The 25,759-nt window shown below is 42.9% G+C and overlaps 2 protein-coding genes across 2 annotated transcripts in view; both read left to right on the top strand.

Annotated features, from left to right (window-relative positions):
* Positions 1-11,490, top strand: part of dagla (diacylglycerol lipase, alpha) — a 32,558-nt gene extending 21,068 nt beyond the window's left edge. Inside the window, exons 15-20 of the mRNA XM_079997178.1 lie at positions 736-804; positions 918-990; positions 2,451-2,662; positions 3,932-4,058; positions 8,287-8,453; positions 9,145-11,490. Coding sequence (XP_079853304.1) covers positions 736-804; positions 918-990; positions 2,451-2,662; positions 3,932-4,058; positions 8,287-8,453; positions 9,145-10,222 — 1,726 coding nt within the window. The 3' untranslated portion in view covers positions 10,223-11,490. The remainder of the gene's footprint in view (positions 1-735; positions 805-917; positions 991-2,450; positions 2,663-3,931; positions 4,059-8,286; positions 8,454-9,144) is intronic.
* Positions 11,491-13,482: 1,992 nt separating this feature from the next.
* Positions 13,483-25,759, top strand: part of ext2 (exostosin glycosyltransferase 2) — a 28,225-nt gene continuing 15,948 nt past the window's right edge. Inside the window, exons 1-8 of the mRNA XM_079997383.1 lie at positions 13,483-13,564; positions 14,119-14,460; positions 14,607-14,830; positions 16,137-16,226; positions 19,434-19,550; positions 19,790-19,985; positions 20,201-20,340; positions 20,448-20,541. Of these exons, the coding sequence (XP_079853509.1) occupies positions 14,146-14,460; positions 14,607-14,830; positions 16,137-16,226; positions 19,434-19,550; positions 19,790-19,985; positions 20,201-20,340; positions 20,448-20,541 (1,176 nt within the window). The 5' untranslated portion in view covers positions 13,483-13,564; positions 14,119-14,145. The remainder of the gene's footprint in view (positions 13,565-14,118; positions 14,461-14,606; positions 14,831-16,136; positions 16,227-19,433; positions 19,551-19,789; positions 19,986-20,200; positions 20,341-20,447; positions 20,542-25,759) is intronic.

Raw genomic sequence — 25,759 nt, 5'->3', positions numbered from 1 at the left:
GTGTGTGTGTCGGTATGTGTGTGTGTGTCGGTGTCAGTGTGTGTGTCGGTGTGTGTCGGTGTGTGTGCCGGTGTGGGTGGGTGTATAACTGTATGTATGTATGTATGTGTGTCTGTGTGTATATATAAATATATATGTGTGTATGTGTGTATATATATGTAAGTGTGTATATATGTGTGTGTGTGTGTGTATATGTATGTGTATATATATATGCTGTTTATATTCACCTTGTGCATTTTAAGCACGTTTTAGTGTACTGCAGCTTTTGTTTTTTTGCCTGTTTTCCAGTTTTCATGTCACAACACACTGGAACACATTCCAACACCCTGTGTTTACGCCTCAGATTAACCTACACTGTTTAAACAGTTTGACTTAGTCCTTTGTATGTGTATGTTTGTATGTGAAGACCAGAGAGGAGTTAAATACATAATACAGTTTAAGCGCCTTGAGCCACAGCCTTCTTCAGGAGATGTCAGTGGTCTCTCGAGGATATCCCTCCCCTCTCTGGCCTGTATCGTGATGTTATGTGCAAATAGAGCCTGACGAGGGGCTGCTTTTGGAAAATGTGACGTTCTTCGGTGTGCTGCCGTGGCCTCTGGAAGGTTAGGTACTTTGTGGTTGGAAAGTGCGCCTCAATTATTCATTTCTTCACTAGTGGCCATGGCTGCCAATCATTACTCCATCATATACAACAGAGCATTGTCTGTAACTGACTCTCTCCCTCCTTCTCATCAGCGAGGATGCCATGGAATACTCAAAAGAATTTGTCACATCTGTGGTTCTGGGAAAAGACCTGGTCCCGAGGTAAAGTCTCCTCGAGGAGTACTTGGTTTTAATAGAGTTGGGTTTGTGCCTTGTATGAAGAGATAACCTGCTGTGGCTCAGTCACCACATCTGCTACTGCTGCTCTCCTGTAGGATCGGCCTCTCACAGCTGGAGGGTTTTCGGCGCCACCTGCTGGAAGTCTTACAGAAAAGTAACAAGCCAAAGGTGATTGAGAAATTTTACACCAGAAGTTAGTTCGTCAGAACATCAAGTTGAGACTTGAGGGGCGAATTCACAAAAGGAATGTGCGACTTTAGTGGCCACTAAACCTGCACAAATAACAGAAAAAGCAAGAGTCTAATTCACAAAGAACTCACAAAGGGTGAAATGCAACGCTAACTCCAGGTATTTAAAGTTATTTAGAGGTATTATACATAGATTATACATAGATTTTGCGCGGAAATGGCCCCTTTCAATACAAATGAGCCTCGTTGCAAAAAGCGTCCAACACCGGCGCAATAGCCACACGCCATGAGAGTGAAATTATTACCGTCTGTAGAGAGCTGGATGTTAAGCGGAGCAAAAGTTAAGCATCGCGTTGCCTCCCTCAGCGCGCACGATCAGGGGGGCCCAGGGGGGGGACCAGGGTCCCCATCCTGGACACACACACACACACACACACACACACACACACACACACACGCACACGCACATGCACACACACATTGGAATGCACACACACACACACACACACACACACAGAGACATAGACTCGTTACGCAGAAAGGGAGTGTTGGAGTCTCCTCGGGGGGTTGCGTGTCTCTAACCTCCTAATGGAGACTTCTCCATTATGGATTTACCCTACGCTGCATACGCTTGTTTCCTGTTTGGCCAAATAAAACAAATAAATAACAGTGTGTTTTTATTATTTCAGGTGTATTTATTCTACTCCTTTTCCTAACAAAAGACATGTACGTTCGGGTTTAATGCCCCTGACGCTGCCCCGACCAAGGCACTGGCAAAAGCTGGAGTTGGTCCCGGCTGCACTGCGGCTGCCCACTGCTCCTGGGCTGTAAAGCATGGGTCAAATGCAGAGGGATTCATAAAGTATTATAAATGAATGAAAAAAAATAATAAAATAAAATATTTTACGAAACAAAAACGCCCGGCGTCTCCCGTCCCATGTCAGGGCTCTGCGGAGCCTTTGATACCCCCCTGCTCCCCTCCAACGTACGGAAGCATGGATGATTTACTTTGCCACCTGGATAATTGCGATCAGACACAAAACAAGCGCAAATTGCACTCAGCAGCAAAACTTAATGGGCATGTTTGCGCTGGCATATCATTAGCGCAATATCCTTTGACAATCAGACGCTAAGACGGCGCAGATCGAGGGCGCAATTCATGCGCCATTCATGGTGATATTAGCGGTCGCAATCCATTTCTTTGTGAATTTGCCCCAGAGTCTGATGTTAACACGGCCATGCTGTCAGAGCTGCATGCCTAGAACTGTCGCAATTATTTAGCAAAAAAAAAATTATTTAGCTAAAGTGCTGCATTTCCATCTAAATTCCTGGGTGATTTCGAGCCAATTTTAGAAATGTGTCAAAAAACAGAATGTCAATTTCGTGGGTTTACATCAGTTAGAATGAACACAAATAATAAATCATCTTTCTTTGCGGCAGTGGAGGATCATTGCGGGCGGCACAAAGTGCATCCCCAAGTCGGAGCTTCCGGTGGAGGAGGACGGACCACAGGCGCAGCCCCCTCCAGCCCCGCCCAGCAGCCGCCTCTGGCTCCACCCGAGCGACCTCAGCATCGCCCTGTCTGCGTCCACCCCGCTCTACCTCCCGGGCAGGATCATACATGTGGTGCACAACCACCCCCCAGAGACATGGTGAGAGAACAGGGGCAACCCGCTTTTGTCAAGATTCTGGAAGAAATTTATACCAGGAGGGCAGCGGTGGATGCACTTCAGAAGTGACTCTGATAATATTCTAAACTTCTGACACCATATAAAGGGAGATATTTTGTGTAGCGGCTTTGCTCGTGCTCAGTTATTTTGATGAGAGGATCTAATTTGCCTTCAAGCCAGCTTTGTTCTCCATTTGTGTCTCACAATTCTGTTAATCTGCAGAAACCAATTGAACTCTGATGGAAGTTGGCAAGAAATCTATGAAAGACCAGCTGGCCCCTTGCCAGTACTGGGAGGCACCTGTCAGACCACTGGTTTGGTCATTTATCTTCTGCTTTTATCTGACATTTAATTCAACATGCACATGGGTCTTGGCTCAGTGAACCATTGAAAACATGTCTGGTTATGTTAACTACAATGGGTACATTACAAATAAGGCATTATAAACGTACACAACTATAAAGGCTTAATATTAGGTTGAGCTCTGTGCCAAAAAGAAAATTAAACGAATGAATAAATTACATGGCCAAGTTCTCCAGTTATCAAATACCACTTACCCGTCTTCTTTAATTCTTTATGTCGTAATGCCTCCTCCAAATATTCTGATCTGCAAAAGGAAATAATTTATTTTGCCTGCAATGGAAGCAAATGTTACGATTAAATGCAAGATTTCGTAAACAACAGCATAAATGACAAAGAATGTGTAACATTCCAGTTCCAGGTTAAATCCATTTACAGGTTTATTTATGATCGTCAACGTTTGTACTCCTCAGCAAATTGTACATTTGACAAATTTTTCAGTTATCACTCCCACTGGGCTGGCATCTGTCAGTATTTTTAGCCCACATCTGTCAGCTCAGAAGCCAGAAGGTAAATAAATGTACTGCACATTCATCACTCTTCAACAGAAACAGTGTTGTGAAAAAGCATTTGCCCGCTTCCTGATCACCTCTATTAGTGCATATTTGTCACATTGAACGCTGTCAGATCTTCAAACCAAATGAAACTAGACAAAGGAAACAGAGTAAACACAAAACACATTTATTTGAATTAATATTTAATGAAAGCAGTTCTCGTCACCCACATCATCAACATCAATTTACCCTTTAAACTGAACCAATGTGTGCAAAGAGGAGCCGGCTGAACTTCTTTCTTTCTTTCATTCAATCGTTCTCGCTTTCTCTCTTTCTTTCTTTTTTTTTTTTTCCTCATTGTTTTGTGTTTTCTTTCTCTCGTTCTCTCTATCTCCAGCTGTGGTCAGGAGGAGCCCACCTACTCGGCCCTATGGGGGAACAACAAGGCCTTTGACGAGGTCATCATCTCGCCGGCCATGCTGAATGAGCACATGCCTCACATGGTGATGGAGGGACTGAACAAGGTCTGTAGGCCTCTGCGTGCATGTGCTTAAACAGCAGAGTTTTATTTTTTTCTTTGATTCCTTCGGTGAAATTAATTGTGGGTCCTGTGGCTTGATTAAAAACTAAACAGTCGAATGGAGGTGTATGGATTTCGGTGCCAATCTGTCATGGATATACACACACACACACATTTCTGCCAAATTGTAAACTTTTCCGAAGATTCTTTTTCTTCGAATTCACATTTGTTATAGCTGTGACCTACAGGCTTATTCAATTTGGCCTTTTTCCCAAACTTTTAACTGGGTTTTGGAAAGAGGTTTTTCATTTCTCAAAATGAGCTCACAAATTCTTGGCTCCTAAATAAAAGGAAATGCCAACTGAGCTGCTGAAGGGCACCGGAAAACTGATGTGAATTCTATTATTCTGTGGTTTACCCCTCGTATGGGCTTCCGGGATCGGTAATGAAATGTTTGTTCAGATCGTGGAGGGTGAGGGTCTGATCTGTACGAGCTAATCGCGCACGGTCTCTGCCGTGTAACTCACAACTAACTACCCTTCTTTTCTTTACATCACCTCAGTAGCTCCCCGTGGAGACCGTTCGCTCCTGGCGGGCTTCTTTTGGGTTCTCTGGTCTCTGTGAGTGGATGAATAACGGGCGGAGTGCGTCTTTCCCGATGAGGCGGTGTTGATTTGTGCGCTCACGTGCGGCGGGGGTCGCACGGGGGTCTCTGATTCACGGGTCAAAGTTCTCGGGTTGATGGTCTCTGTGTACGTCTATTTACTATGATATTGTCCCTTGTGTGTGTGTGTGTGTGTGTGTGTGTGTGTGTGTGTGTGTGTGTGTGTGTGTGTGTGTGTGTGTGTGTGTGTGTGTGTGTGTGTGTGTGTGTGTGTGTGTGTGTGTGTGTGTGTGTGTGTGTGTCGTGCCCAGGTTATCGTTTGACACGTGTGGTGTTTCTGCAGGTGCTGGAACCTTATTGTCCGCTGCCTGAGCAGACAGACTCTGACGCAGAGGAGATGGAAGTCAATCAGCCGACTTCCTTGACACACGCTGCGCTCGCCACCTCTCTAACGGAGCTTCACTCTAGCCCCCTTATTACCGACGCGCCCGGTCTGAAAGAGCTCTCCAGCCGCCCCCCTCTTTCAGAAAGTCCCCCTCTCCCGCTAACCGCTTCCGCCTCTCCTCCTCCCCCTTCTTCCTCAGATCGCACAGCCGCCAGTCGGCCCAGCTCCACGCCTGTCCTCTCGCCGTCTAACCGTGCTTCCGAAAGCCCGTCGCCGACCCCCTCCGCGAAGTGCAATTCGTACATCTCATCAGGTCCCCAGACGGATTCGCTTCCCTCTCTCCCTCGCGTGGCGGTGGTTCGCGCCCCCGCGCTATCTGACGCGTCCACCTAGATGCCTCGTCAGACAGGCGCCATTCCTGTTCTGTAGTGTGGAGAAATCCTTCTACCCAAACAGATACTGCCTGCGATCCACAAGTGCCAAACATTCCATCTCTATGCTCTGTGATTGTCTCCCTGGCCCCGACCTGACCTAAGGAATCCCTCTTATTCCACATCTTAACTCTTCACACACTTATAGAAATGAGAAAGAAAGATTGAAATAAAGTAAAAGCAACTCAGTTAAATTAGATTCAATTAAATCACGGTTGTAACACCTTCCGCATGAAGCTGGCCAATACATTGATGTGATCTTTTACTTTTTTTTTTTTATATATCCAATGTTTCAATGCTATCCTATTATGAAATTTAAAGCCACCTTCAGTATATTTTCGCATTTACGAGCAATTTCATGTTTTTATGGCACCGCCTGCCTCAATGCATTAATTCCCCTCACTTATTTTAGCACCAAAAGTAAGACATTAGCAAATTATTATCCAAGCTGGCGGGTCTACTCACTCACCATGAAAGAAAAGCGCTTCTTCACACGTGTTGTGCCTCTTAGCAGCGGAGTGACTGCGGCCTTTAAACGACAACATCGAGCGAGCGACAGCACCCAATATCAACCGATTTATCCGTACCGCGTATTGATCCGTAGACTCGAAGACATCTTCATTATGTTAATACACAACTTTGAGAATAAGGAGATATGACCTGAGCTTTCTCGCGAGAAGAGGTCTGAAATATTAGAAGATTAATTGAAATAATATTAATTAAAAAAAAAAAAAAAAAAATTCCTGCCTCAGTCGAGCGTACTTCTCAGCTCCCTTCACTTCGTAATGACACTGCGCCTGTGTCACCCCTGTCTTTCTCTTCATTCGCTCTAAATCTGCAGTGCTACTTGCTTGGAACTTGGAGCTTCTCTGTGCTCCTCAGGAATTCATTGTAGCCTCATTTCCGCCCGCCTTTGCTTCCTCTTTCTTGTCATTCTTGGCTTCCCTCTCCCAGGGTTTTAATTTGCTTTGACTGAAGATAAGCTCCTCATTAGATGAGTGTACTGTGCCGCCCTCCTCTCCCAACATAAAATTTTCTCAAACATAATGCTGTGATAAGATTGTTACAAAATGGTGTGCCTTAAGTACAGTCGGTATCAAGTGAAATGTGGTTTACATTAATTCTCCATCTGTCTCGGTTGGTGCTGAAATGCCTTTTTTTTTAGGTTTCAAATCCTGCTTCACTCGTTTTCTTTGCGGGTGACCCCGTTTACAGGCAAGGCTCAAAAACTGTTACGGAAAGAAACGATTTATGGGAATCCCGTGAAGATTTATGGAGATCTTAAATGGCTGTTAGCTCCTCAGAGAGAAGCAGAGATGCATGGTTGGACTCACGGTGTGTGTACAGGCGGTGTGACGCGGGGATCCAGGGCATCGTCAGCGCCAGTGCGGATTTTCACGTGGAACTCAAGGCTTCAGCCGGTCCAGGAGCTCTGTGTGTCGCTAACCTTCAAGCCCCTTGTGATGTGATCTAACTACGCATGTCATCTCATTTTGTCACGCATATCCATCCCTTTTATTCCCCAAAGGCATTCCTAGGCATTTTGACTTGTTGTATCTAATATGTTTTATGTGTAAAAATGACGTTTTCCCACCATTGCATGTTCCATTGTTTTTGTGCCATATTTCTGTGACGTCAGTTTCATCTGCACTCATACCATTCTTTGTTTTTAACATGTCCTGTATTTCACACGCATTAAAGATAAGAAAGTCTACTGTGTGTAACTTGTGGTTGTGTGTGGATGTGCTGGTTATCATAAGATCATGTTACAGAACACAATTACCATTTTCTAGTGGCTTTCCCCGGGTCTCATATGCTTCCCACTTTAGCATCCGTGAGTCCGTCCGTGGGTGTTTAATGTCAGCTGGAGTGGGCGGTTGCTATCCTTTTCATCGCAACTTCACTCCATCCAAGCTGCACTTTTTGTTTGTATGTTTGCAGTAGAAATGGCGACGTTTCATTGTTTGAGATTTTCTGCGGCACGTCTTTAAAAAGGACTGTTTTTCTCCGATACGTTGCCGCTTAATGTAAGAAGCCCTGGGTGAATGGGCCCTGCGTTCCTTGCACATGAACTTAAACAATGACATGAGTTTCTGTGAACGGAAACAATGATTGCATGTGCACATTGGTTTTCATAGGCCTCTTCAACCTGTGACCTAATTTTGAGAAACCTTTATTTTTTCAACTAAACTACAATAAATTGCTGACTGCATAAAAATAGAGGTTGAGCATTTATTGCATTTCATATATTTTAGGAGGGTGAAATGAAATGTCTTTCAATGCATGTTTAGTCACCTGCCTCGAACATGTTTCAGGAGATTTCAGGAGGAATCAGGAGATTACGTTTTTAATTAATGCCATCTTATTTGGGGATGGTGGCTCAGGATGGTGGCTCAGGCGGTAGAGCTGGTGGTCTAGTGATCTAAAGGTTGCTGGTTGGATCCCAGGCTCCTCCTGCTAGCATGCTGTAGTGTCCTTGAGCAAGACACTTAACCCCTAATTGCTCCTGATGGCTGCGTCCGTCGGTGTTTGAATAATTGTAAGTCGCTTTGGATAAAAGCGTCTGCTAAATGACTAAATGTAAATGTAAATTTGATGTCTGTAAGCCAGTGTATAAGCTATTTAATATTGCCTGGTAATTCTGTGAAGAAAGGGAACCTGACAACGACAGTTTGTCTCAACTCTGGCCATATTCATCAATATAAGGTTTACTATTGTAGTTATTTTACTCACTTATTCCATTTAAAATTAAAGACCGCTTTGCAATTCGTTGACAGTATTGATGTCCCTCGTGGGGTCGTTTGTGCCACAGGTGCTGGAGAACTATAACAAAGGGAAGACTGCTCTGCTGTCAGCAGCCAAGATCATGGTCAGCCCTACGGAGGTGGACTTGAATCCCGAGACCATCTTCATGGGTGCATCGACCACGTCCCACCAGCCCACGCCGACCACCTACCACCGCAGAAACAGCAGTGTTCGGTAAGTATATAGCACATGTACTCGTAAAGATGGAGTCTGAATTTGAATTCATCCACAAGCAATTGTCCACTGTTGTGCCCTTAAATCATTTCTCAAAGTATTGACTTACTAGTCGAGGAATGTGATTATTTATGAGAAATGTTTTTCTCTCTATTGTCCTGTTTCTTTTTTTTTTTTTTATGAAACAAAAGTGTAAAAGCCTTCTCTTGGTAAGCAAAGTTTGAGAACATTAACTTTGCATCTGTCCCTCTCTCCCATGCACGCACGCTGTCTGACTACAGGGCAGTTGCAGCGTATGGTAGTATCCAATTCCCTCCTCGGCCTCTCTGGTTTAGTCCCTGCCCAAATAGAAGATAGACTCCTCATAGTGATGACTGATGGATCATAGTGAAGTCCACATATTAGCACCCACTCCTCGATCCTCTTTTCCCCCTTTGTCCCCTCTGTTATTTCCTTACATAGAGATTATATTATATATAATAGTATTGACCTTTTCAGTTCCTATGGAATTGTTATGGTTTTACAACCATACCAATTGCTTATGTTTGCAATATCCAGCACTGTACTTAGGATATAGGATAATAAGACCCAAACTCTATATTGTGTCCTTTCAATTTCCCCTCACCCATTCCCCTTTATTCTCTTCCACCTTTTTTCTCCCATCAACCCTGTGTCCTCTCTCCGCCTCTAGTTCCTGTGCACAGTCTGAGATTTCCCTGGATGGTTTCTCTGAGTGCCCTCCTCCCCCAGTGCCTGTAGTGTTGCGGGGGGCAAGGGAGCGCCTGACTGTGGAGCTGAGGGACCGCAAAGCCCCGCTGGCCGTCATGGAGAGTCTGTCAGATGCCGAATCCCTGTACAGTTTGGACTCTCGACGTTCCTCAGCTGCACTGAGAGGCTCGCCCATGCTCAGTTGCCTCCCGTTTCCTTTGGACGCACCCATTCCGGAGGAGAACCCGTCACTTAGCTCTCGCACTGAACTGCTGACCGCCGACTGCCTCTGCCAGGCGACTCCAGAGCATCAGGGAGAGGCAGGACCCTACTTAACCCCCCTGGAATCTAGAGCCACCCCTGAATACCCCATGCGCCTCTCTCCAGCCACGCCTCGCTACAGTGGGCATCATTCTCCAGCCCTGCTGGGCCAGAGCGTCCTAGCTCATCCTTTCCAGCCGGAGCCCAGTGCTGATCCAAAAGTGCTTTCTGATGATGCACACAATCAGATGCCTGCTGTCTACAGTCCAGGGAACACCCCGACCACGCCACAGAGCCCCCAGGTGTGCTCCAGGCAGGTGGACAGCCAAAAGGAGGTGTGGGCAAGAGAGACTCAGCTCACAGCTTCCACTCCTCCACCGCAACTGTCCAACGGCAACCCCAGCCAGGCGGTGCTGGAGTTTGCCCAGTATCTGGACTCTCTGTTCAAGCTGGACGGCAGCAGCTCGCCACCTCTGGAGCTTTCCGACGGGGAGTCGGAGTCGGGTCGCGGCTCCTTCGGACAAGGGGAGTGTCTGTGTGACGGCCAGCGCTTGGATGACAAACAACTTCTGGCTAGAGCGACACTGGAGCCCAACCTGGTCCCTAAGCCCCCACGCACTTTTGCTGGATCCGCCGACCCCTCCTCCGGCATCTCCTTGTCACCCTCCTACCCCCTCTCATCGTCCGGGGAGCTTAACGACCTGTCCCCTGCCGACGGGGCTCCCCTGGCAACGCACTCTCTACGAACATCGACTCCCTGCCACTACCCCGAAGAGAATACATTATCATCGATGGTGTGAGCCGCCTTCCAAGTCTCAACCTCTGCCCTTACTCTACAGGTGCATCCATCCGATATTCTGAAGCATATCACTGAACACGCATGCAAAGGAATGCAGTCTGCCATACGTTCACTTAACGGAGGCACAATAACAGAACAATGCTGACTGATGGGATCTGTGAACTCGTTCAACTCTTCAGGTGTCCTCTTTGAATGCTGTGTTTAGCATTTTTACACTATTGCAATGACTGTAAAAAAAAAAAAAAAAAAAAAAAAAAGATACCTCTGTCTGCATGCCAGAGGACTGTGCTGCTTTTGGGTGAATATAACTAACTGTAGCTTCACAATTCCATTCCAGAATGATGCTATCTCACTGCTGAAGTTAGCGTTCCATCAGCATCAGATCCATTCACAGACAATAGAAATTCAAATTGAGAAGCGAAAACAGAGCAGGGATTCAAATGTAAACACTGAGCTTACAAGAGGTTAACATGGGCACACCAACTTAGTTTATATTCTCTTGACTGTCCTGCACCTACAGCAGCTTTGGATTCTCGTCCAAACCCGTCATGTTATTCTTATTATTTTTTTTCTTTTAAACAAGGAAGCTACAGCAGAGATAACGATGATCGGTAACGGTGAAAACGGCAGGATATTTTCCTCAGGTCTATCAAGAATTGACTCTGTAGGCGAGGGGAAATGTGCTTTATTGGTGGGAATATACGTGTCTTAAAATATTGATTGTGAACAGGTATTACTGATGCCTCTGGAGTCATTTTGTTAACGTTTTGTAGTTGCATGAAAACCTTTTTTTTTTTTTTTAAGTGATATAGTTTTAGTAAGCCACAAATTAATTTCCATTTGGATCATGACGCACACATCCAAATCCTTAATTTGCCCTTTTCTTTTGCCAAAAATGAAACCAATGTATTGCCAAATGTATTTATGGGATGTAATATTATGTATGAATGTGAATTGTGCTAAAAATTAGCTCTCCACGGATATCAAGTTACAGTCACAGAAGGTGAGGATTCATATCATCCCTCCCTCAGCCATTTCTTGACTTCTGTGCAGACTGAGTGAGAGAGTAGCTCCCGAGTAAGGACGCCATCCTGACCTTGCATCACTGCCATGGCTGCCATCTCCAAAACGCAATCTTAGCACGGAGATGTGCTTCATAATTGCATAACAGAGAGTCACTATCTTCTCTCTCTCTCTCTCTCTCTCTCTCTCTCTCTCTCTCTCTCTCTCTCTCTCTCTCTCTCTCTCTCTCTCTCTCTCTCTCTCTCTCTCTCTCTCTCTCTCTCTCTCTCTCTCTCTCTCTCTCTCTCTCTCTCTCTCTCTCTCTCTCTCTCTCTCTCTCTCTTTGGCGAGGCTTCAGCCAAGAGCCAGTTTTTCTTGCATCTCAAAGAAGCAGTAAAGCTCTCCCATTGGATTTGACGGTCGAGTTATGAGGAGGTCAAAAATCTGTCCAAAAAAACAAAACGAAAACCCTCTATTGTAATGACAACAAAACCACCTGAGCCGCAGCGGAGAGAGAGGCTTAAAGTCAGCCCCAGTTCCCCAAAGCTGGACCAAACTCTTTGTAAGGAAAGCTGTTTCGGAGATTTTCTCTTGTCAAGGTGCTCTAACTTGTTTCTGTTGTCCTGGGCGGATTTGCTACCCTTTAAAGGTGTTCATCTCAAGCACCCTTGATGCTACACGGGGGCAGTAAACAAGTTCATTCCGTAGATTTGCTACACGGCATATGAGCTTCTATATCATTTAGGGTTCAACGGTTGGTTCACAGTTTTCATTATTTATTACCATTAATGTCATCGTAATTATTGCTAAATGGAATAATATATTTATTATAACTCTTGCAACGGATTGGTTTGACCTTCTGTAAGTGGATTTTATTTCAGTTTTTATTTCAGGGAGTTAAGGGGACATTTTTTAGACTTACCCAGGGTAAATGAATATCAATGTGGATAATTTTTTTTTGTTCAGGTTTAAAAGTACCAAATGTGTCATTGCATGGTGATGGTATGCTTTTGTTAAAAAAAAGAAAAGAAAAAAGAAACAAAAAAAAAAAATCAAGGTGGTAAAACATGCTTTATAATTATAGGCACCTCATGGCGATCGATGACAACCACCAAACAAAGCGATATCCGGTAGTTGCTCCTTCAGGAATGACATTTTCTGTGGTGTCACACCCTAGTTTTCATTCTATCACTTCCAGAAATCGAAAGAAAGCACTGTTCAATAATTCTGCTTGCAGGGTCATAAGCTAAGCACTGCTAAAAAAAAAAGAAAGAAAAAAAAAAAAGGAATAAACACTACTACAGTTCTTCACCAAGACATGTACAGCACTGTCTCATTTGTGTAATTATTTATGCAGATATGAAAATAAAATCCAACTAGAATAATTTAGGAAATTACTGTATTATGACGATGAGATATATTATAACCTTTATCAATATTGAGATATGGAAAATTTATGAGAAAATACATATATTTCGACAGAAAATTATATGACTAGATTTAAGGTAACTACTGGCAGAATCTGATTTCATAGATTTAGAAATTGGTCTGTATTGAAAGAGGAATCATTCAACTATGTCTTGTCAATGTTTACTTGGTTTGCATCCCCTCCTTCCCTGCCCCAGAATGAGAATGTATTTATCCCCCACCCTCCCCTGCCTGTAATGGAATAAAGCAAAACCAACTACCAAGAATCTTTCTGGACGTGTCATATTTTGGGTTAAGGGATGGATGGGTGGTTATTGAGACATTTGAAGCAAACCGACGAGTGTGTGAGTGTGTGTGCCGGTTAGGACTGCTCATTAATAATGAATTAGGTCCATATCCTTGTAAATTACTCGGACACTCCTTTTACTGTTTATTAATTTTGCATTGAGAAAAATATATAATGCATGCATCTGCAGCGTGAGCAATCAGAGCAATCACTTGTACTTTTGATACTTTCAGTGAATTTGCTGGATTCATTTTGTGTCACGGTATATGTACTTAAGTCAAAGATTCGAATACTTCCTCCACCACTGCAAATACACTTGGCCACATTTTCCAAAAACTGCGCTGGCTCTACAGTTTGCTTCTGTTACAAAAAAAAAAAGCAACGCAGCTTTCAATCACACTTGCAGTCACACCGCGGTGCCACCGGGCGGCGCCACTCTCCGCCTGCGCCGGAGACGACGCAGAAGAAGTCCGGCACTTCCGCAAATCACAGGAAGCCCCCCCCCCCCCCCCCCCGCGGGTCAGAGAGTGGCTGGAGCAGCAGCAGCCCGGGAGCTCCTTCTCACGCTAGGGACCCCTACTATGAATTAACTCTAACCCTCCGGCAGCTCTCCTCCCGCCCGTGCAGGTGAGTGGACCAAGAACTCGGTCGACATGTTTATTCCACCGTCTGCGGAAGACCCGCAATAAAGAGCAAAAAAAAAAAAAAAAGACATTAGTTAGCTAGCAAGGTTAGCATCGCTGACCACAACTGTTTACGAAGCTCCAGCCTGTTCAGCCGGGATTTGATATTTCTTATTTTACACTGAACCTTTATTCGGCCGGGTTGGTCTAATTCACGATCAGATTTGATGTATTTATTTGATTTGCGTTGCCTTCATGTGATCAAGTTAGTCTGACCAAGATTCTCTTTTTATATTTGCCAATGCTTGCAATGTTGCTTGTCTATGTTAAATATTAATATCGTGTTATATTACCAATAATGCCAAATGACTGAAGTTTTTTTTTTTTTTTCTCCTCATTGTTTTATGTGAGCTGCTATATACTCCTGTACATACATAAAGCGCTTGGTTTTGAATCACGTTCTAGTATTTTACTCTCCCTCGCAGTGCCGATCAATAATGCATGGTTGTCATCTAGTTGTCATCTAAATAAATGTATTTAACTGGTATTTTCTTGTAGTTGCTGTCTTTGAAAGTGGAGCCAGGCATGTGTTCCTCTGGGAAGTATAGTTCGCGGGGCCCGGCTCTCATCCCGCGGATGAAGACCAAGCACCGCATATACTACATCACCCTCTTCTCTGTGGTCCTGCTGGGCCTCATTGCTACGGGGATGTTCCAGTTCTGGCCGCACTCCATCGAGTCCACGACGGATTGGACCCTGGACAAACGCAGCGTCCACGACGCGCCTCTTGTCCGCCTCCCAGTTTCCAGCCAGATACCAGAGAGGGGGGACCTCAGCTGTCGCATGCATACTTGTTTCGATGTTTACAGATGTGGCTACAATCCTAAGAACAGAATCAAGGTGAATATCATTTTAGGGATTCAATTATAATTATCTTGAGCCCAAGCAATTCCCAGAACATTCTCTCAATGCCAAACCTCTCCGATTGCCTTCTGGTTATGTCTTTGTTGACATAATAACCTTACGATAAAACCTTTGCCTTTCAGGTTTATATCTATCCATTACAGAGATTTGTGGATGAGGTTGGGGTTCCCATCAGCAGCACAGGGCTGTCGAGGGAATACAATGACTTGCTCAGTGCCATATCTGACAGTGAGTTTTACACCGACGATGTTACCAGGGCCTGTCTCTTTGTCCCATCCATCGACGTACTGAATCAGAACTCTCTGCGAATCCGAGAGACTGCCCAGGCGTTGGCCATGCTACCGAGGTAAACCAAACCTCTACCTTACTTTCTGGTCGAGGGAACATCTCAGAACTTTATCAGTTTTGTCATATTTCAGTATTTGTTTTGTGTCTAGAGCCGTCAAAATTATTGTGTAATTGCCTGATTGCAATTATCTGAGCTGATCACAATCATTTTGCAAAATCTTTAGGCTCCATAGTTATATTTCTATCCAAATTAAAGCCAATGTGAGAAATGTTGCAACAAATTAAAATGAAATCATGTATGTTTCAATCGGTTTAGATGAGGGAAATCAACTATCGACTTGAATGTTTATGTTCCAATGTTTAAAGCAGCACTATGTAACTTTTGGTATTTGAGATTTAGCGCCCCTACAGTTTCTGAGCGCAATTACACTTTTACAACATTGTCGCAAATCTCCGGTGAAAATAATTTATTTTACCAGACAAATTTGAACCTTACTCGTCATGTTTCACTAACAGTCTATGTTACAAACTAGGGCTGCCCCCTGAAAGTCGACGAGTCGAATCATCACTCATAAACAAATAAAAACGCACTGTTTTGGTGCGCTGTTCGCAGGCACCCCAACGCTTGCGCGTGCATCGTCGGTGCCATCAGAGAGGGAGACGAGTGCACAAAATGCGCCCCGATCGCTTACTCTCCACGCCCCCCTTCGGGATGCCACCCTGGGCACCTATCTCTCCTCTAGAAATTAACGAGCCGCCCACCCCCCAATTGCAAACACAAATAATAATGTACACTTGCACAGACCTCGCAGCTACCCAGAGCTGTGGACTAAGTGCTCACTGCTCCGGGAGAGATGTGGCGAAAAATGGAGACCCCAGCTATTGGTGTAGGTACCAGGTGTGTTGGGCCTGGCAGATTGGCTCGCACGCTCGAGTCAGAGGGTTAAACAAACCCCGTGCCACACAGAATGTGAAGGCCTGCCGGGGTTGGGCGCACCACTGGCCCATCTGGCCCATCTCGCCCCGCTGTTATTTTAAGCTAAAAATAAAGTTACATAGCGTTGCTTTTACTTTTACATTTACTTTTTCATCAGGTGCATGTGTATTATTACACTAAAACAAGCTATGATAGTGGCACAAAATAATAAAAAAAAAAAAATACAATTCATTAACCTCTTATCTGTAAGAGAATTCATCATCAGCTGCAATTTCATGATTGTGACAGCCTTACAAATGTCTGAAATCTTTTGGGTTACGGTTAGAATCAATCCTTAAATGTATATTGGATCCAGGTATTTTTATTTTTATTTTTTTTTACTTTTGTTTTCACAAGTATTCTCAACTGTGCACATTCATTTTTCTAGGTGGGACAAAGGGGCGAATCATCTGCTTTTCAACATGTTACCTGGAGGCCCCCCAGACTACAACACCGCCTTGGATGTGCCCAGAGACAGGTAGCTTGAAGCCCCTAGTCACACTAGTCGGTTAATCATTTGGTCGCATGGAACCTCCCTCCCATACATATTGAATTGTGTATCCATGCTTCCATACATTTATTTTAGAGACTCAACTGACCCTGTATTTAGACATGAAATAAATAAGGTTTATTTCAAACCACTAGAGGGTAGCAGGTTGTCAAGGTTATTCCTGTTGCTCTCCAATTGTTTCTCACTTTGAGTATGTTCCTTTTTTTTAAAATATTGCTTAATAAATACAAATAAACAACGTTTTTTGTCTCAATTGATCCAAGGACCTTTTGTTTGGGATCTTTTGTTAAAGATGAAAGGGCTACATATATAGACAATAAGCACTTACACAGGGCTGTAGGGAGTTTCCTGGGCTCATCCATCTGGGCTCCATTTCATGCGTAACCTTATCCGAACCAGGTGTGTGACATTTAGTGTGTTTGGAACTAAGTAAACACCTTATCTGAATAGGATCACCTATACTACATTTTGCTGCTTTACAGTACTCAGCACTAACTTTGTGTTGGTTGCCGAAACTGAAAATATGGTTGCCATTTTTAGTCACCTTATATTTTGAATAATTAAGATACTATGAAATTATACATCAGCTTAACAATGAAAATGTGACATATGGGAATGTTTAAAAGCTTTATTACTGTAAGCAAACACAATTCTTTGTAGTTTGTGTTTTATTTGGTACTTTATAGAATTTTAATCTTCAGAGGGGAAGAAACACAAGTTCAGACAGATGAGCTGTGATAACACTAACTCCTCTGGTGACACTTAGCCTGTCTCTCTGTCTCTCTCTTACACCCACATGTATATGCTCACCAAACAGACTGTCAGTCAAGTTTGCAGAGTGGGTTTGCTCGTTTCAGTTGAGTTTTTATTGTTAAAGAATATTGACTTTTAGTTTAGTTTTCATTTTATTTTTTATTTATAGTTGTTGTTTTTTTGGTTATGATACGGGGGAGATCGTCAGGGACAAGATTTAACAAGTTCAGAATTACAATACAAACACAACACTTTGTGATGGCAATTGACTCGGTCATGTAGACATCCCAGTCTCAAACATACGCACAAATGCCTCGTCACGCTTGTTGTGTTGACCAAATTGACGGACTAAAACTAAAGCCATTTCCTGTATATTTAAATTTTATTTTAGTTTGTTTTGTAAGTACACAATATTGTTTCAGTTAGTTTTTGTTTTTTCTAAAGTCTAGTTTTTATTTCTATTTCAGTGAGCTAAGAGTGATGTTTTTTTACACCAAGTTTTAGTTAACTCGAATAACGTTGCTCTGCTTCCATCCACTGTGATTGACTCTTCGGCTGTCGGCGCTGTCGGCAGCCTGACAGGAGAGACGTACCTTGGTGCGCTGGGATTTTAGAAGTGACCAATGAGCAGGATGCACAGTTTCACTTTCTTTGATTGTGTAAATCTGATGTTTTCACATAATAGATGACAAAGAAAGGCATTAAAACGTTGCGTATGTACGTTGTTTATAGAAGAGCCAAATCTGATTCTACTGACAAAATTCTGAGTCGGGTGCAGCCCTGCTATATAACATACTAAGATCAGACGTTAATCTCCAAAGAGTTACTGTGAGTTCCAAATACCAAATCAGATCTGTTCTTTATTTGAAGATGCAGCAGACAAGGATGTGAAGGGTTTCTCATTTTTCAGGACGTAATACAGAGTGTTGAAAAGTTTTATAAGGATCTCCAGATTGGCGGCATTAATCTTGCGAATTGCGGTGTTCATCGGCCCGTCAATGGGTGTGCCAGCTCTTGCAGCCCCCGCCTCATTATGTTGTTTAGCTGCCCGCTTGTGTTGCTTCGAGCTCCAGTGCTTGTCTAGCCCCGTGGTTCTGAAGGATGTCCTACCTTGAACTAGTGAACGTGATGTGCCACTTATTGAGGTTTATGTTGTACATGCTTTGCAGTATAATTTTCCGTCCAGCTCAAAGATGCCGGGATACTTGCTCCCAAGACTTCACAAATGTCCTTTTTGTTTTTTTGTTCAGGTTCATCTGGTTCTTTGTCAGTTGAATCAATTTGCACATTCGTATGTGATGTTGACAGGTTAGTTGTACCTTTCACTGTCAAACAACTTAATTTGCTTCGCCATTGTCTCTAAAACAGGTGCCTGTGCGCACCGGTGCGCACGTGATTAAATGCACCAATGCACATGCAGCGTTCAGGTTCCAACTGTAACAGCAATATTTAAATATCACTAATGCAAAAAAATTGTTTATTTTGGGGTGCACGTTCTGTTGTTTACTGTCCCTATTCCTTATGTTAAAAGTGGTTGCGAGTGATGGCAACCAAAGGCCAAGTATTTGTTGATAATTTCTCAAAATGGTTGCGGATGGAAACCTTGCAACAGTAACTGTCAAACCCTGCTTTAGAGCTAATGTAGAAAGGAAAACGATAAAGAAATGGTCTTACTTTATTGATTCACTTGAAAGTGTTGTAGTAGTGTTAACATTTGTTATTTAGTCATAAATCCAGAGGAAAAAAGTAGGTTCAATAACTTTTTAGCCTGTCATTTACAATTGCTTTGTTGCTCTGTCTAAATCACTATTTTCACAGCATTGGTTTCACAAGCAGAACTCGGGTAATGGAATGATGTAATTGGAACTAATTTATACCCTGTGCAGCACGGATGTTAGTAATATTATTTTCATTTAACTCCAGCACTAAATACTTAAGAGTTTTCAATGTATTCCTCATTTCTGTGATTAATTCAGTCCGGTCCAGATGGACACGCTGGCTTTTCTTGGAGTCTTTATTTTTATGTTTTTATTTTTTGTGACGTTTATTACAGTCACGGTACTTGCGCCCCAGATAATCCATGCATGCTCTGTGTTTGGCCACATTAAACCATAAACTTCTTTGAAGATGGACTCCCACACGTAATGATCATAAATAGTATTTTCAAATTGCTGCTGAAACCTTCACACTCCTTCCACTCGTTCACTTTACAAAGGAGAAATGTATCCAGGGTGTGTCTGCAAATTACGACCCAGGGACTAAACTATTACATTTTATTACTGCGAAACAACAGTAACTATTCGTTACCGAACGTGGTTGCTCAACCCTGTTCTGACGCTGGATGACAGGGGAGATGAACGGTCTAACGGGATCGCCCATACACAATATGTACTTGTGTGTTGTGTTTGTTTTGCATTTCAGGGCGCTGCTGGCCGGCGGAGGGTTCTCCACGTGGACTTACAGGCAAGGCTACGATGTCAGCATCCCGGTGTACAGCCCACTGTCTGCAGATGTCGAACTGCCTGAAAGGCAGCCTGGGTGAGCTCACCGCCACTTATATCATCACACATCAGCTTGCTTGAGGTTAACGTTGTGACAAGATGATCACCTGAATGATGTGTAATACTGGACTGGCAGCACCGTAATGGCAATAGCAAGTATTGTTTAACAAGTTGTATCTGACTATTGGATTTATAGACACCCAGTTCCAATTGAGCAGTAAAATATAGATGGATGGTTATAAATAAAGTAATCGGCATCATCTCTTCTCTTTCCAGGCCGCGGCACTACTTCATTTTGTCATCTCAGACCGCCATCCATAGGGAATACCGAGCTGAGCTGGAACGCCTAAAGGAGGAGAACGGAGAGGCGCTGCTCCTTTTGGATAAGTGCAGCAACCTCTCACAGGGAGCGGCATCCACGCGCAAGCGCTGCTACAAAGGACAGGTGTACGACTACCCCCAAATCCTGCAGGTGAGGCAACCTATATTAATAATAATGTCATTAACAATATGTTGGCACCATTAGAGAGTGTACATATCATATAGAGTTTCATATCATAGTTTTTTTTTGTTGTTGTTTTTTATCATAGGTCATTGTTTCACTGTAAACAACACAATTCCTGTAACTTTCACTCAACATTTCTCTCCAATCAGATATTAAACCACCCTTTCTCTGTTTCTTTGCAGGAGTCGTCATTCTGTGTCGTTCTGCGTGGAGCTCGTCTGGGTCAGGCTACACTCAGTGATGTGCTGCAGGCCGGCTGTGTTCCTGTCCTCCTAGCGGACTCCTACATTCTGCCTTTCTCAGAGGTCCTCGATTGGAAGAGGTACTGTACATCTCAGAGATCTATAGCAGTTGACCAACTGTACATTGGATTTAATCTCTGCAGCTAACCTATTATAATAATTTGTTTCTTTTTCTTGTTTTACACAGGGCATCAGTGGTTATTCCAGAGGAGAAGCTGTCGGAGATGTACACCATCCTAAAGAGTATTCCTCACAGACAGGTCGAAGAGATGCAGAGACAGGTAAGAGTTTCTCGCATATATAAAATCAGTCATCGGTGTAAATTAAAAATGGCTTATGTGTGGTTCTGGCTTCTCTCTTGGAAGTATTACATATGTCATATTTTATACAAATAAGCCATACGGGCCATTGACAATAAATGATGTGGAATTTGTTAAATAAAAAGAGGAAGAAATATTTGGGCACATCCAATTTTGAGAAAGAGGAAAGACCATGAAGAGTTCCATTGAGATCGGAAAATATAATTGAGGATAAATTGCAATAATAAATTGCACTGAGAGTGTAACGGCCTTTTAGAAGTGTAGTCGGTGTCTGTTCTGGTGTACTTGATGGAAAGAGGTGACCGTAGGAGTTGACATTAGGATCGTAACGCTTTGAGTTTTACCTTGGCGAATGAATGGATTAAGGAAATCCCAGAAAGACAAGCAGCTACTAGACAGCTCATTCAATCCAAGAACCATTTCATATTATAATGATATGTATATTTCATATTGTGAAGTTGAATTTCCTCTGTTTATTTGGAAGACTCTGGCTTGTTGATTTGAGTGCTTCGTGAAACAAATGGCAAAGAACTCACACTGTCTCTCTTTATTTAATAGCAATATCCAGCCACAGTATACAAAAGTGAAAGCCAAAGTGAGAGAAGTGCTGCAGTTCAAGCTGTTTCTCATTCCTTGTATCAACGCTAGTCCATTTACCAATTATGCTGGCCAAACACACATCTTGGGCCTTGGGCTATTCGACAAGCTTGGGGTTAGATTACACCAGACAAGGTCTAAAACTCGTCTCCTGGGGGGTAGTTTGCAGCAAAGTTTGCAGGGTCGCTCTGACGTGTTTATCCACTGGTCTCAGTGGTCTTATGTCTGAGGATCTGAGCTAGAGTAGCTTATATGTCGATTATATTTCACAGGTTTTCATAATTCCACCTCTTAGTATCATTACACTACAGAGGAGATGGTGAAAATGTAAATATTTTTTGATTGATCTTGGATGACACGAAGAGGGCTTTTACACACCATGTCATTGCAAGACATTGCAAGACATGTTCATTTGTCAAGATTTCTAAATCATCTTAGGGTAGTAGGGGTAATACAAAATGTGTGTGCTGAATAGTAAAACGGCTAAAACTCAATTTCACATCCAAATGGTCCTTTAACTTAAATTTGTTATGTCGGCGAATGTCCTTCATATGCAAATTGAAGAGATATAAGTATAAAGTGGGGTATGTTTAAAGCAGGGCCCCGGTATAACACAGTTTTGACATGTGAAGTCAAAGCCAACTAAACAAACCAACAAATGCCAACTAAAACAAAGGGAACTACTTAATACTAACAATGTTTTGAAGATTCAAAGCCTTCTGTGGAGATGCTGGTGGCTCATGAATCACACTTGGATGAAGTCTGTGGGCATTGGTCCAGTTAAAATGGGACAATGAAGAGGTTAGGTTGTGTAAATTTTGGCCTGACATTTGGTATATGACTCCCCCAGGGCTGATACAATTTAAAGGCTTCAGACCCTGAGACAACCAGGCTGTTGGGACCAGGGTGCATTCATTTCTACCGAGTTCCATCTCAGAATTAATGGAATGCCGTAAAGACCCTTTCCATGTTTGTCCATACCTGTAGACATTCCTCGTCTGTGCTTGTTGGCTTACATGTAATCTCAACCCCCCATGGATGGAAGAGATGGCTAGTTTGGTTCCCAACTGAAATGTTAAGTACACATTTTGTGAGCGCTGAATGAATCTTTTACTGTACTTATGAAAAGCTACACCTCCCCCCCCCCCCCCCTCAAGTGAGCATAATAGACATTAAAGAGCTGAAGTATTTCCTCAGAATAACCAACAGAGGGCTCAGCAGTCTACGCTCCAAAAGGAGACAAACTATGTGCCCGGCACTGGTTGACTGAGATTTTTTTGTCAAGACAACCACTGGATGGTGTCTACTCTTTTAATGAGTGGACTGTTTTCAGTCAATGTCAAAAGCTATTTTCTAAATTAAGAGAAGTTAAAGGAAATAAACTGGTAATAGTAGAGCCTTAAATTAAATCCCAAAAAACATGGCTGACTTAACTTCCTCGTCTTGTGTCGTGGGAAAACCCTCAGAACAAACGCTTGAATCCGTCATGTCATCAAGTGAAATTAAAATCAGATGAAATTAGATGTCTCAGAGTTTACAAAAGATGTAAATCTGAGGTTCATGTCACTATGTTGGTTATGTGCCAGTATCCTGAGTTTTGTGACTTGATATTTGTAGGTAAGGCGATGCAGGCTTAAATAGGGTACAGGCATCTGAAAATATTACAAAAACGTACCAAGAGCCATATCAAACATGTCAGATATTAAGGTAAAGAAAGTAACATTTCTGCTTTCGTGACACATAGAAACAGGTTCCATGTCCAAGTATTTAAAGTAATATACACAAGTCATTACTCATGTACTCCATATACTTATCATGTAATTCACTTAATCAGATCCAAGGTCAAGTAGAACGAATATGACCAGTTTTTAGCTGTCACCAGTAGCCAGCAGCATACATGCAGATGACGAAAAACTTTCCATTGCTGTTGTAACGTGCGTATAGGTTAGAGATTAAAAGGCTAAGTGCTAAACAGCTGCTAGAGGTTAACGGTGCTAAAGTGAGGCCGTGTGCGGCCGGGTCTCTTGAGTCTAGTTTAGGTCAAATCCTTAGAATAGAATACATGTAGGCCTTCATTACACCAGCCCTGCCAAAGTCAATAGGTTTTAATCATTGGGCTCCAGCTCACACCAAACCATGTACAACCATGGTTGAACACAACAGCTATTAGCTGAAGTTTTAAGAACAGTGAAAAACATTTGTGGAAAACAAGGTGGAATGGTAATGATCTACAGCCCAATCAAGTCAACTAGCCTTGAACCTGTTTTAGGAGATGTGTAATTAATTAAAATAATTGGCTTGCACTGCACATATCTTGCTCTATGTGAGCATGAGTTCTCACCATTATCACATATTCCTTGAGCAGACCGCAATCTTTTTGTAAAATTGTTAGATCCCACAATCATATGTTTCCATCCAAATTTAAGTGAAATTTTAAACCAATGTGAGAAATATTGCAATAAACAGAATGTGAATTGGGTGCGCTTCCATCAGTTCCATTCTTCAATGTCAATAAATGGCTCTTCTGCAGTGGGATACATGTATTTTGTTACATGTTATTTATTTATTTATTTATTTATTTATTTATTATATATTTTTATTATTATTATTATTTATAAAAAAAAAGTATTTCTATGGACAAAAAAGACAATTTATTTAAGTGACAGAGATTACTTAAGCCACCTCTGACAATTGATTTTGACCAAATCCACGGGGAAGTTGGTCAGTTATGCTGTATTCACATGGAATGCTGTTGGCAGACGGCCAATATAAAAATGCAGCTTACTATTAATATGTTATGGCAAACTTAAATGAATGTTAAATTCCCTCCAAAACCTCAAAGCAGGTTTGACAGTGGATTATTTTGCATTATGGATATATTTATGGATATTGTTATCCGGCGTTGAGAGAGAACGCATCTTGATCTGTTAACTGAGTGATGCCTGATTACCCCGTTTCCACTGCCAATATAAGCCCTTCTTTTTTTATTGGTTAGTCATATTTCATAATATTATATAAGTAATAACATGGAGCCGCCACTTCACTGGGCGAACTACGCCATGCTAGACCACCACATCCAAATCCTCCATCAGCTTCCTCGCTACATGCACCAAACAGCCTCCATGCAAATAATAGATAGAAAAAACAACTTTTATGTCAATCCACGGTTTTTATTTAAGCCATCTAGGTGCGATATTCCAGGGAAAACGGCTTCTACCACGTCCGACTCCAAAACTCCAGGTCTCTCGCAGCCACGGCAGACATGCGCAGTAGAGTCGGCTCCTCGCCTACGTAACATCCAGTTGTAATGCCGTCTCGGAGGACCTCAGGAAGTTAAAGTATTTAAACTTGGACGGCAAATGCCATGTACCGTCTCTGCCGGTCTGCCATCATGCTCCCGTCCACGTAACATGACTTCTGCTTTGCCGTCCGCCGTGTTCCATGTGCATGCAGCGTTATCCGGAGAACGGGCGAGAGAGCGGTGCATGTTACTCTCTTCAAATCTATCCTTGGATTTGGCATGAATAACCTTTTTTACAGAAAAATGTTTTATCTTTGCCCCAATTTTCTCCGGTTTGTGGCTCCCTCACTCAATGGGTAAGCAAGGAGAGCAAATGGGCTGTCACAAATGAGTTTGTACTGCTTCTCATCTCCTTTCATCAGAAAAATTAAGGAATTCTTTGTCCATAGTTCTGACTGGATCCAATGACCCAAAGATGAAACAAACTGCTGCGATGCTGTCAATACTCTTCCTCTCCCGCAGCTTTCTCGCTTCTTCCCTGCTCATAAAAATTCCTGTGTGTGTGTGTGTGTGTGTGTGTGTGTGTGTGTGTGTGTGTGTGTGTGTGTGTGTGTGTGTGTGTGTGTGTGTGTGTGTGTGTGTGTGTGTGTGTGTGTGTGTGTGTGTGTGTGTGTGTGTGTGTGTGTGTGTGTGTGTCTCAAACGCAGTTTTCTCTCTGCCTCCTCCCACTCGGAAAGCAAACTTTCATCACGGGCTGATTTATTGGCCACCGGGATCCCCCGAGAGATTAGAAAGTCCTTTTGAGTTCTCCCCACATGCCCCTACCCTGTCTCACACTCTCACAGACACATTTGGAAAAAATGAGTGTTTTTGTGTTGTACATCTCCAACACTAAGGGGTTAAGACGGGAAGGGGGGGTAGGAGTTGGGGGTAAAGGGAATGGGTTTATGGAGACGGGAGGGAGGTTGAGTTCTTCTCATGTGTGCTAGGACGATGTGTAGGACGATGCCCTGAGCAGCCAGTAAAACATCTGTGTGTGTTTGGTCAAAAGATTGAAGCAAAAATCACGGCCATAACTCTGGTTCGCAAGCAGGCACATAACGTGTGTGCGTGTGAATATAGCCGCTGATCAATGTTTCAGCGTCAACATTACGTCGTCTGCATGTCTACATTGTGTCTTAAGTCTAGTCATGATTTCTGTTTGGTAGGGTTGGGTTAAAAAAAACAAACGATACTGTGATATGATTAAATTGTACCGTATCGATTTCTGAATCAATTTGAATATTTAAATATCTTACTTTGGGAGTTATGCAATCCATCACCACTTCAATTAAAAACCAT

The sequence above is a fragment of the Zeus faber genome (genome assembly GCF_960531495.2).
Source record: "Zeus faber genome assembly, chromosome: 3".
NCBI lineage: Eukaryota > Metazoa > Chordata > Actinopteri > Zeiformes > Zeidae > Zeus > Zeus faber.
Note: the sequence above shows the minus strand (reverse complement) of the source record. Positions and strands in the feature narration are given on the sequence as shown.